The sequence below is a fragment of the Podarcis cretensis genome (genome assembly GCF_951804945.1).
Source record: "Podarcis cretensis genome assembly, chromosome: 7".
In the NCBI taxonomy this organism is placed as follows: Eukaryota; Metazoa; Chordata; class Lepidosauria; order Squamata; family Lacertidae; genus Podarcis; species Podarcis cretensis.
Genome location: NC_137176.1, coordinates 30,413,343 through 30,426,055, shown reverse-complemented (window position 1 = coordinate 30,426,055; position 12,713 = coordinate 30,413,343). Strand labels below are relative to the sequence as shown.

General features: G+C 40.3%; 1 protein-coding gene across 7 annotated transcripts in view; it reads right to left on the bottom strand.

The window, feature by feature from the left end:
* Nucleotides 1-12,713, bottom strand: part of HIVEP1 (HIVEP zinc finger 1) — a 96,611-nt gene that overhangs the window by 50,082 nt on the left and 33,816 nt on the right. Inside the window, exon 1 of one of the 7 annotated variants that reach the window (XM_079984893.1) lies at nt 11,235-11,867. The exons of the other annotated variants lie outside the window; for them this stretch is intronic. Coding sequence (XP_079841019.1) covers nt 11,235-11,271 — 37 coding nt within the window. The 5' untranslated portion in view covers nt 11,272-11,867. Of the gene's footprint in view, nt 1-11,234; nt 11,868-12,713 lie in introns of those variants that run through there. 7 annotated transcript variants of the gene reach the window in all.

The following is a 12,713-nucleotide window of genomic DNA, read 5'->3' as shown; positions in this document are numbered from 1 at the left end:
TGTTATGTGTGAACCAGACCTGAATCTGCTAGTCACCCAACCCTCATTACTAACAGACCATCGGGAGGAGCTTTCTGGCTTAGCATTACAGTCATGTGGCTACCCCCTAGCCACAATGATAATGATATTTGCTTTAGTCAAATATGCAGGGGTTTCACACCACTGGCCACTACCTATATTTTCAGATGCTTGGTAATTGCAATCTAAACAGAGTATTTAGAATTGCACTTTTAGTGATTTGTCACAGGTTGAGGGGAAACAGATGGGCTCAAACAGATGGTGCTTCAAGAATAACTTGAAACTCTGACCGTCAAGATGCATAGGTTCTCTATTTTCAGCAAGTGCTCCCCCATTCAAGGGATTACATAACCATAGTAACGAGCCTGCTGACTAGGTACCACCCAAAGCCTGTCTATGCAAGTGTCCACAGAAAAAACCTTATCCCTCTATTCTTCACAATTACTTAAAACCTTGCACAATGAGCCTTTCCTTTTCTCCCCATTCATTCTAACCGGCAAATACGAATTCAAACATATTTTTTAAAGGTCCAAATGTTTGCAAAAAGTACAGAAATTGTTAAGCACAAATTGTAAGGGGGGTGGGCTGGGAGAACCCTATGGCAATCATCTAGTTGTTAAGACTAATGCATTAGATTTATGCCTTTTGCTTACTGTGTTTTGTATTTGAATGTCTGGAGCACACAAAGCCAACACAGTGTCCTCTAGATATGCAACTGACCATGCTAGCTGGGCCAGAGGAGACTTTGGAGTCCAATAATATCTGGAGGGCAACACATTGTCTACCCCAGGCCTAGGGATTCTTCATGCTTGCTTTAATTCTGTTTCTCCAAACAGGATTTCCTACACCATTGTGCTAGTATATTTAAAAAATCAGAAGATTAGCTTCCCCCCGCCACCAGTCATACATAACACACTAACAAAATATGTTCTCTGAAGCCTAAACAGGAGATGGTTCACGTTAACCAGAATATAACTTGGATCTAAATCCAAGTGTAGTGTAGTTATTATAAATTAAGACTTCTCCCATACCTATCGAAGTATTTGAAAAAGTTGTAAACTGTATGTATAACGTGCATGTTTTACTTAAGAGCTAGGATTTAAAGGCTATATTTGTGTACAATACAGGAATTAAAGATGGTATCCAAAACAGACCTGACTGCAGAAACAAATAAACCTGTACCACCTTAGATTTACCACTAGGAGTCAGCTTTGCACAGGTCAGAATGAGCACCAGGCTCTAATGTACCTAATATATGAAAAATAGTGAATAAGCTAATAGTACTGAGCATTTAATTAGATTTTTTTTGTACACAATTATGTTGTCTTCCTAGTGCTCTGGAGAGATTATCAGTCTACACCCGACTGAGCTCTCTCTGCCAAGAAAACTCTTAAAGTCCTCATCTGGTAGAATTCATATGCCAATTCAGAAGCAGGTCATGTCCACAACTTAGCTTAAATCTGCTTGAGACAGAATGCACAAAGTTTGCTTTTAGACTAAGTAACTTGCCCAGTCTGGTACAGGAGTAGTACTGGGGCAAAACTGGTTGTTTCAGATGCAGAAAATTCTCTTTGCAGGGAAGAATAGAGGTACTTAACTCTCCCCCCGCCAGGCATTTTCCCAGGTTCTACTTATTCCTGGCATTAGTGCTACAGATTGGTGCTGACCTCGCAAACATAGGTACAGAACTTGGGGGAGGGGCAGCATTTGGGAGAGAAAAATGTGGCAGGGATTTTTTTAAAAAAATCCCAACTTTTCTCTGCAATGAGAAAAGACTTTCAAGCTAATGCAGCCTTCCTCAACCTAGACCCTCCATAATAATAATAATAATAATAATAAATTTTATTTATATCCCGCCCTCCCCAGCCGAAGCCAGGCTCAGGGCGGCTAACAACATTAAAACAGTGTGACATTATAAAACATTATAAAAATGAATTAAAATCAAAATTGATGGCAACCATAAACTAAAACTTTGTAAAGATTGCCAGAGGAGGGGGTCAGGCTGCGCCCTGACCAAATGCCAGGTGGAACAGCTCTGTCTTGCAGGCCCTGCGGAAAGATGTCAAGTCCTGCAGGGCCCTTGTCTCTTGTGACAGAGCGTTCCACCAGGTTGGAGCCGCAGCCGAAAAAGCCCTGGCTCTAGTTGAGGCCAGCCTAACCTCTCTGAGGCCTGGGACCCTCAAGGTGTTTTTATTTGAAGATCGTAAGTTCCTCTGTGGGGCATACCAGGAGAGGCGGTCCCGTAGGTACGAGGGCCCTAGGCCGTATAGGGCTTTGAAGGTTAAAACCAGCACCTTAAACCTGATCCTGTACTCCACCGGGAGCCAGTGCAGCTGGTATAGCACCGGATGAATGTGATCTCTAAGCGAGGACCCCGTAAGGAGTCTCGCTGCGGCATTCTGCACCCGCTGGAGTTTCTGGGTCAGTCTCAAGGGCAGCCCCACGTAGAGCGAGTTACAATAATCCAGTCTGGAGGTGACCGTCGCGTGGATCACAGTGGCTAGGTCAGGGCGAGAGAGGTAAGGAGCCAACTGCTTAGCTTGGCGGAGATGAAAAAATGCCGCCTTTGTTGTAGCTGCAATCTGCGCCTCCATGGAGAGGGAGGTATCGAAGATTACACCCAAACTCTTAACGGACGGTGCTGGCACTAATTGCACCCCCGCAAGAGATGGGAGTTGCCCCCTCAGTCCCATGTCGTCCCGTCCCAGCCAGAGGACCTCTGTCTTCGAAGGATTTAACTTCAGCCGGCTCCCACGTAACCATCCAGCCACAGCCTCCAAGCATCTGATCAGTGTGTCTGGGGCCGAGTCCGGGTGGCCGTCCATCAACAGATAGAGTTGGGTGTCATCAGCATACTGATGGCAGCCCAGCCCAAAACTCCGGACAAGCTGGGCGAGGGGGCCCATATGTTTTTGGCCTACGACTCCCATGATCCCTAGCTAGCAGGACCAGTGGTCAGTGATGACGGGAATTGTAGTCTCAAAACATCTGGAGGGCCGAGGTTGAGGAAGCCTGAGCTAATGATTACATGCCCAAACATTGTAATGTGTAGTTTGATTTTGTTACGAATACTGCTGCAGTTCTAATAATTAATTTATTTATTTATACATACATACATACATACATACATACATACATACATACATACATACCCCGCCCATCTGGCTGGGTTTCCCCAGCCCCTCTGGACGGCTCCCAACAGAATTAAAAGGCGATAAAATATGAAACATTAAAAACTTCCCCTAACAGGGCTGCCTTCAGATGTCTTCTAAAAGACAGATAGTTGTTTATTTCTTTGAAATCTGATGGGAGGGCATTCCACAGAGCAGGCGCCACCATTAGAAGGCCCTCTGCCTGGTTACCTGTAACCTCACTTCTTACAGTGAGGGAACTGTCAGAAGACCCTCGGAGCTGGACCTCAGGCTGAATGATGGGGGTGGAAACGCTCCTTCAGGCTGTTTAGGGCTTTAAAGGTCAGCATCAACACTTTGAATTGTGCTCGGAAACGTACTGGGAGCCAAGTTCTTGATGGTTACATTTGACATGATGGCCAGCAAGCTGAACAAAACATTGGACCTATACTAAAACCCCAATATGCTACAAAGGAGAGGTTATTCCTAGGAAGAACACTCTTGTTCCTAAACCCATTTCCGTAAGAGTCTCACTAAAGCAGTGTTACTTAGCAGCAGCTGTTACATGAGCACATCATGAATGTATGTGTACTAGCTCTAGCAGAATCATGGATGCATTACCACAGCCTCCGCCGCTCCTCCATCCATGGCTTCAAGGTTTCTCCTTTCCAGGGGCTGATGAGCTCTGGCATCATGAACAGATATCAGAACTCCAAACGTGTGCACACATACACAAGCATATATTTATAATGGAACAATACATATAAAAAACTTTGACACAGGTGGCTGAGCCACCAAGTTTCTGAAGCTGCTCTAACCCTGATCACAGCGAGCCTGAGGAATAAGGGAAGGAATGTAAACGTTTTTTTAAAAAAATGCCAGCAGTGTTATGCTTCTTTACACCCAAAAATAAAAATGTGGACTATCGTCTACTAAGTCTTATGAAGACTTTGGGATAATGCATGTGACATCATCACTGATGTTGTCTGACATGCTTTAAAAAATGTCAGCCTGCTAGAGTTGTTTCTTAGAATGGGTGATTTTATTTACACATGTACAGGCAAAAGTGGGGCTCAAAAGCATGAATGGCAAGTAGTATAGTCCAGGACAACGCAAGATAAACCTAAAATTGTCATAGGCTCTTTTTTGCTTTTTTTGTTGTTGTTCTTGTTGCTACTTTGCCATTTCTTTCTCAATACCAATGTTCTTTTCTATATGTACATACAAAATGGTAACACTTCCATGCATCTGATGGGAGTGCACAAAGTGTATGAAGAAGGGGATTCTAGTGCACAAAAGCTTTTGCCACAATCTATTTGTGTTCAACACGCCACAAGCCTTTGTTGTTTTAATATGTCATGGAGAATGCCATGCTAGAAATCTTCTCCCTACGAAGCCCAGTGTGTGTAGGGAGTCTTTTCAAATGGGAAATTGCTCAAGAATTCCAAAGTGGTAGTGAGTCTCCAAAGGACTGTACCATGCAATTTCTGTACTCAAAAGTACAGATTGTCTTTTACCGTTGGCAGAAATGGGAAAGAGAAGGAATCATGTTGGCACTGCATTTAATTCTAGGGGTGGAAAAGGTAATATTCTGTTGCAGTTGCCACTGAATTACCCGTGCTTCTAGAAGGCCAAGATGTAGTCACTCCCTAGGCACTCCCTTTGGCTGATTAGGTTCCCATGCCCTTTTAAACGTGTTTCTGGGAAGGGATAGGGGGGTTATTTGTGTGTGTGTGTTTGTTCTTGTTTTTATTATGTATTTTGTGTTTTTATGTTGGGAACCATCCTGAGATCTATGGATGAAGGGTGGCATATAAATTTAATAAACAAATAAATCATAAATAATAGGGTAACAATCACCAAATGGAATGTCTAGTTGCCATTTTGAGGCCAGCTGGCTCAAAAGTTGTATTTTTCAATACAACTGAAATATCCCAGATAAGATTCTAAATGATGTGTTGTTAGTGTGTGAAAACAGGAAAGAGTCAAGGATCCCCAGGCATGCACCTCCAGATGGTGGAAATGTCAGGTGCCATCCTGGCACCCGGGAATCTTCACTTGGTCACAAGTGGCCAATAGCCAGGTGCAAAATGTGTCTGGTACCTGGCAATTTTGAACAGTGTCTCAAAGTGATTGAAAATATAGTAATATAAATAAAATAGTTACAAATATAAAAAACAGTTAAAACAATTGCATTTATAAATAGACTTTGAAACAACAACAGCAGATGCTTAAAATCAATTCAAATCCCAGTTGGAATAAGGATTTTAAGAGGTTTTTTGAATGAAGAATACTTTCAGCACGTGCTGAAAAGGCAATAAAAATGCATGTGTAATATGCATTACGGGGGGGGGGGGCGTGTTTCCAAAGCATAGCTGCTGCCACACTAAGGGCCTGATTCCGACATCACACGGAATACACCTCCTGAATAGGATGGTATTTGCAGAATGCCCTCTCTTGCGCAAGTCAGCAATCAGTTGTGTGTGTAAGGGATGAGGTGATCTTTTAGGCAAGATGCTAGTGACAGGAGTATCATTCATCCACTAGTGGAAAGGCTCTCCTGAGAAAACATGCATTTTGACATTTATATCCTACCTTTCTATTTAAAAAAATTAAACTCAAGGTACTTATCAAACATAGAACTAAAACTAAAAACATTCCTAACAAATGAAACAGGAATTATTGGATAATATAGGTTAGAGGCCACCTTAGGGCTTACCCTGTGGTTGCAATGGAGGCAAAGAAATCCTCCTTCTCTGTCACCACAGTACCTGCACAATTAGCCAGCAGAAGCTATTAGTTGTCCTGTGGACTTTGATAATATGATTGACTAGGAGCTCTTCTTCAGGAAGACATCTGCAAAATGTGGGGGTTGCATCCTAATCTCCTGAAAAGGTTCTTTCCCCCTGTAACTGATGAAAATGTAGGTACAGAATGACCAAATTTAACATTCATGCTTACAAAAGGAGTTAAAAGTAAATGGTAGTCCAGTACAGTGGTGCCTCGCAAGACGAAAAGAATCCGTTCCGCGATTCTCTTCGTCTAGCGGTCTTTTCGTCTTGCGAAGCAAGCCCATTGACAGCTTAGCGGATTAGCGCTATTAGCGGTCTAGCGGCTTTTAGCGATCAGCTGTTAAGCGGCTTATCAGAGGAACAGCTGATAAGCGGCTTAGCGGCTTAGGAAAGGGGGGGAGCGGAAAAAACCCCGCGGGAACTCGCAAGATTTTTTCGTCTTGCGAAGCAACCCCATAGAGAAATTCATTTAGCGAAGTGCCTCCAAAACGGAAAACCCTTTCGTCTAGCGGGTTTTCCGTCTTGCGGGTCGTTCGTCTTGCGGGGCACCACTGTATATGAAATGTGACAATAGAGTGGAAAACAGCTGGCTATGAGAGTAGATTGAAGGTGCCCGTAACTTCCAACTCTTGATGGGCATTTTTATGGTCTGGCCCAAACCTGAGTGGAAGACCTCAAGGAAATGCAATTTTCTATTTGATTTCCAGATTACCAAGTAGTAATCTTTCTAATGCAACTGATAAGTGTTACCATTGAAATTTAAGGTTTAGCTGAACAAAACAAATGGCAACAGAATAAAAATATGAAGGGCAACAAAGCCCAAACTGATTGCTAAGCTGAACAGAACAGGATGCCTGCCTCTATTTAACAGTTTATGATGAGTGGGTTGTTGTTGTTTTTACTGTCACTTCATTAGCAGTGTATCTATATAATCAGCAATGTTAATTTGCATAAGCAATATATATTTCGTATTAGACTTTTTGTATATGTTCACAGCTAAAGCCAAACCATGGCCAAAGAAGATGCCAACTTTAGCTGTCACAGTACATATTGGGCTTAAAAAACCCAGTTTATTACAACATATGTCTAAGTCTTTTCATTACTTTTACATCATACAATTTTTTTCACTCTTCTCCAACTCATTCACCAGGCACACCCAACATGAACTAAAACAGACTGTATATGCAATAAGTATATGATGAAGTATTATTTTCAACATGGTTCATCAGATCTTAGTTTTAAAATATTTCAATCATGTTAATTGATTAAGGCACCCTAAGCATCAAGGCGTCTTAACAGCTGTCAAGGCAGAATTCCATAGAGAAGGTGCATGGAATTCCCTTCAGACAAGTTTGCAGGCTGGCAAAGGATGGACAGAACAATCTCTCCCACCTTTACCAGCCCGTGGCATCTCTCCTGGCCTTGGAGGAAGGGAAACAGAACATCATTGGATTGGCCAAAGAGCAATGGATTGATCTGCAAGTCAGTTGTCAGCTCACTGAGCTTTTATGCATATAAATCAAGTGGGCTACTGAGAAGGCAGGCAGTGCTCCATGATTCCTCCACCACCCTGTTGTGTTTCTAGTCCAGCCACTGCCTGCTGTTTACTCATAAGAAGGGCCCACATTGTGATTAAAAAGCAAGCAAGTAAAAAGTGTGCAGCAAGTAATTTGCGGGGGGCTAACTAGCAAGTTCTGCTGATTTTTGGCTTCATCCTCTGAAGTCTACTCTTATGTTCTCTAACTCACAATTGTTTGAACACACACACATTAAACCAGTCCATTGACCAGGAAACTTCTTCTAAATTGATTAGTTCAATAAATTTGTATTTGTGAGATCATTCATACAGTATGCAACTAAATCAAAAACAGGAAAGGGGTAGCAAGTTGTGACAATAGGGGCTTGATATTAGGTAAAATAGGGACAAGGAGAAGAGGGTTTCTTTTATAAGGTCTTAAGGGTTGATATACTTGATAAATTGTTCTGTTTCAGGAAAAAAGATGGCGCTACAACTAACAGCATAATTTTACATGTGTGCCTGGAAATAATCCCCATCGAATTTAGTAGGTTATGCTGCATACAAAGATGCCTACAAGATGAAGAATAACTAACACAGAGAGACACTGGAGTATTGATAATCTGACACGTTAATAAATGTTATTAAAATGAATCAAGCTTCACAAAAGGATAAGATACACTGGTCACAATATTGATCTGGTTATATAACTTTCTCGAACTCATAACAGATGAGACATGAAATTCCCAGAAGACCCCGTTTATTAAGCTGATCGCTCATTATCTATTTGACTTTCTAAAAAATTAGGTCAACAGCCTCCCCAAATTATGATGTAATCTAGAGAAACACCTTGACCAATTACCCTTACGTGGGAGGAGATGGACAGATGGCAGGGAAAGTATGCAGTTCTTATCAACTCTGACCTGGCTGTGCTGTAATTAGACTAGGACATAAAGCATTTTCTTAATTGTCCAATCAGTACCACTCACTCATCATTCTAATAAGTGTTTTTCCTGTTCCAGGAAACAGGAGTAGTACATTTTCCACGTACTTTTTGCTTACCCTATTGGTCAGAGTATGCGATATTGACTCTTCCCCACCCCTTTTCTTTTGACCAACGTAATTCTGGGTCATGAATAAACCGTTGGCATGGATAGAAATGTCAATCTTCATGAGAGATAATTTGGGCAGCAGTCAGTTGTGGCAATGCTATTTTAATTTAGGGATGCTAACCATGAGAAATTTGCAAATTTCCCTACTATGTGAAAGGCTAAATTAAAAGGACACCAAACCCCTGTGCTCCACAAGTACCTTGCAAATCAGTAGTAAGATCTCCAACAAACTGAAGTTTCACATGCCCCTATATGAATTCAAACTTTAGCAAAAGACTCAGATTTTTAACTACTAAAAATAAGTACACTTTCTTCATGTTCCACAGAATAAGAATATTTTTGCTCACATTTTTGCTTTTAATTCACAAATTCTATCAGCACTTTTTCTGAAGAGGCACTTCAGAATTTGAAACTTTGGGAGTATGTTCGGGGGGCAGGGAGCGCAAGAACTGGATTTCTAGCTTCTTAAAATGGCCTAGAGAATGGCAAGTGCATTGACCCAGGATGACAATATTTGTATGGAAAACTAACCAGGCACTTTTTGTTTCTAAACTATAGCAAATAAATTCTCTGTAATTATTTGTTTTTCATTAGGTCATCATGTAGTCTAGGTACAATTTGTTGTTTTTTTTTAATTAAGATGAAGCTCTAATACGTTCTGCTAGAATGCCAGAATTCACAATTTACTATTTGCTAGTCAATCTCAATTAGATCTGCAGAACTACCCCTTCAAATATATAACATGGACAAGGGCCTTCTACAAATCCATTAAGCTTCAGAGGAACTTTGGAACTAAATCAGGAGATGTGTCATGCATTGCTTCCTTTCCACAGGAAGTATTTACTGAAATCCTACACTGTCAAAGGTCACTGGCAAACAAACAATTCATTCTTTGCTTTCAGCTGCATAGGCCTGCTGCAGCCAAAAATAATTTTAAGGTCAAGTAACACAATCTTGATTTTGATCCATTTGCCAAATAACTCCCATAACCCTAGCTAATATTCAGTCAAAAATACTTAACAAGAGATGTATTCCAAGAAAAGCTAATATCAGAGAACCGTGTGTCCTTAACAAGCGTTGTAGTAGAGTATCCTGGCTTTGGAAAATGTTATATTTAAAACTTAATCTTCCAAAGGTAACAATATAAAACAGACAAACTGGAGCTGTAAAAAAGGAGCTAGTCAATAAAAATAAAGTGGTGTTATGTTTCATAGAACTACAGCACAATATCCCCCATCACATCACTGAAGCAGAACAGTTGGATATTAACCTTTAAATAGCTGGAAAGAATTACACCACCAAGCACCAACCCCCACAGTATTTAAAATGGTAATATTCCTAATACTAGTTTTATACTTGAAGAAGTATCTGCAGAAGCAATAAATCTGATTTTTACTTAAGTAACTTGTTGAATGACAAGTAAAAGCATACATTCTGCTTTTAATACAATTATCTATTAATAATCTCAGTCTCTTTACTGTATCATTCCACCATAACCAAACTGTTCCTTCTCTACTACCTAGATCATGAAATATTGCATAACACTACTGCAATAAATCAAAGAGTTTGTGAGCCACCTTCTTGCTAAGATTCATGCACCTTTGTCAACATTTATTTCATCCTTTTAGAAGTATTGTCTATTAAGATCTTCAATATGGCTGGAGTGGCTGGGCAAAAAGTAAAGCAACTTTGAACATTTATTTATTGTTTATTTATTGTTAGATTCTTATTCATCTTCTTTCCAGCTATAAATACCACCTATTTTACCGAATTTCAGAAGTCTACACTTGTTACTCTCCCTCGCTATATATTACATATACACACTGCACAAATTCAAATAACACTTTTGACATGGAGCACTGGAAGGTTTCGTCAGCAAGCAGCATGATACTATTTCAAAAAAATTTAGTACAATGAAGTCCTACTAGTGACTGTTTATATATAGACAGTGGATTAATCTCCACTATGCATTTCACAAAATCACACCTGCGCTGTCTACAATATATCTCAATATTTGTAGTAAGGAAAGCAAAAGCTTTCTATATCCAGGATAAACTGTCTTTCAAAGCTAATATGCTTAACCTGCAGTTTCAATCACACTGGGAAAAGATCGGGCAATTAATTGTCACCAACAGGAACAACAAGGTTATAACTAATGTACAGTAAAATGTGCTCTCAAGATTATTGCCCACCACTCCATACCTTTTTTCACCCGATTGCCACCATTCCATACCATTTTTCATCTGATTGCTATAGGATTAATTTAGTGTTTTGCATTCACTTATATAGCAAATGAAAGTGGTATGAATTTGTCATATGCTTCACAGGTTATACCCAGGAATGCCCAAGCCACAACATATGAAGAACTGATTTTGATTAACATCAAAACAATTGAAAAACATTCCTAACTAATTTTAGATACATAAGGCCATGGTTCTGTTGTTGTTTCTACTGTTACTATTTCAAGAGATAGCTACTGGAGAAAAAGGTTACAGGGAAATAATTCCTCCAGACTCATAATAATTTTGAAGGCAAGAATTTACTCACAACTGGTGAACTCAGAGCTTTAAAAAGATCTGATTAGCAACAGCTATTCTTGTTCTAAAGCCCAGCCAGAGCCCAAGTATATGACTGAAGAATTCAAAAAATGACCAGAAAAACTTACCAAAGCAGACGAAGCCTTCCTCTGTTCCTTCTTCCATTCATGCTACAAATCCCTCAATGACTAGCTCTTGGACTGGCACAACATTTGCTGCACTGAGATAGTGTTTACTAACAGCCTCCACATAAATAGAGATTTATTTCGGGTTACGTGCACTTATATTACAGCATAAAACTTTCACTATAGACAATTACCAAATGTAGCCTCTTACCAGATTGAAAACAATTAAACTATAATTGTAAAATCTGCAGATTTTAAAGTTTGACCATGTGACAACCAAATCTATAACAAGTACAAGATAGAGGCGACATAGGTGTGTTCTCCTTTTCCTTATACCCACCACAATATTGCAAACTTCTCCATTTTACCCAAGGAATGCAACATTGTTTAAGAGACACCCACCAACACAACAATTAATAATCCTCTCCTTTTTGAAACTAACTCATATGCATGCCTTTATTCCTTTCCCCATATTCTATTACAATAGAGCATTTGAACAGTCACATTACCCAACAGCTGACAGGTCATTCCCCATTATCAGTGCCATAATACACCTGAATTGCCCTGCCACATCTCATGCTATATTCGGAGAGCAATTCTAAGACGTAATCTCTCACAAGCTTAGGGATCCTAGGAATCCTCCCCCGCTATCTCTCCATGGCAACAGTAGCTACAGTAGAGACGGTCCACCTCTTACGCAAGCGAAAGGAATATGAAACACTGCCAAGAGGCCACAAATGCCAGCAGTCAAAACATTACCCTCACCCCTCCCTATTTAATTGCTGCCTTAAAGAAACAGCAGTCTATTTCTTTTTGTTTTCTTCGGAAACGCACACACAAATCTGCATTTGAGCAGAAGGAAGAAAGCATACCAAAAGATGCTTGCAAATTAGGGCTGTAAGCACTTTCAAAGTAAATAAACCACGTAAAGAGGAAGAACTCTCCTCCCAAAACGCTTCCAGAAATACACTTCCCATCCTGAAAGAAACACTTGGGTACCAGGCACTTCAAATCAAATATATTGTACCCTTTATGTGTGATTATAATATTAATACAATCTACTATAGTGTGTTAAAAGATTTCAAAGCACAAAACCAGAAACTGCATTTATATTGACTTGACAGAACAACACCTACTGAATTATTATTTCACTCCAGATGTTGTTGGTCTCCAGCTCCCATCAGCCCCAGTCAGTGTGTCCACTGGTCAGGGAGTGGTAGAGAACATCTGGAGAGCAACAGATTTGGAAAGGTTGAACTTGCAGACATCAGATGTTCTCACAAGAATTTGCCTAAAATAGAATGTGGAGTGAGAGGGAAGTCCCAATTCACATTGTAATTTACCTACAAAAGATAGTCTGTTCATTCTCACCTGATGAAAATAAACTGCTCTCATCTGGCCGCTCATTATCTGACCATACTTTTCCCTATTAGTCATGAGTATTTCGTTTGTTTACCACTTTCATTTTTGTGAGGGTGGAGT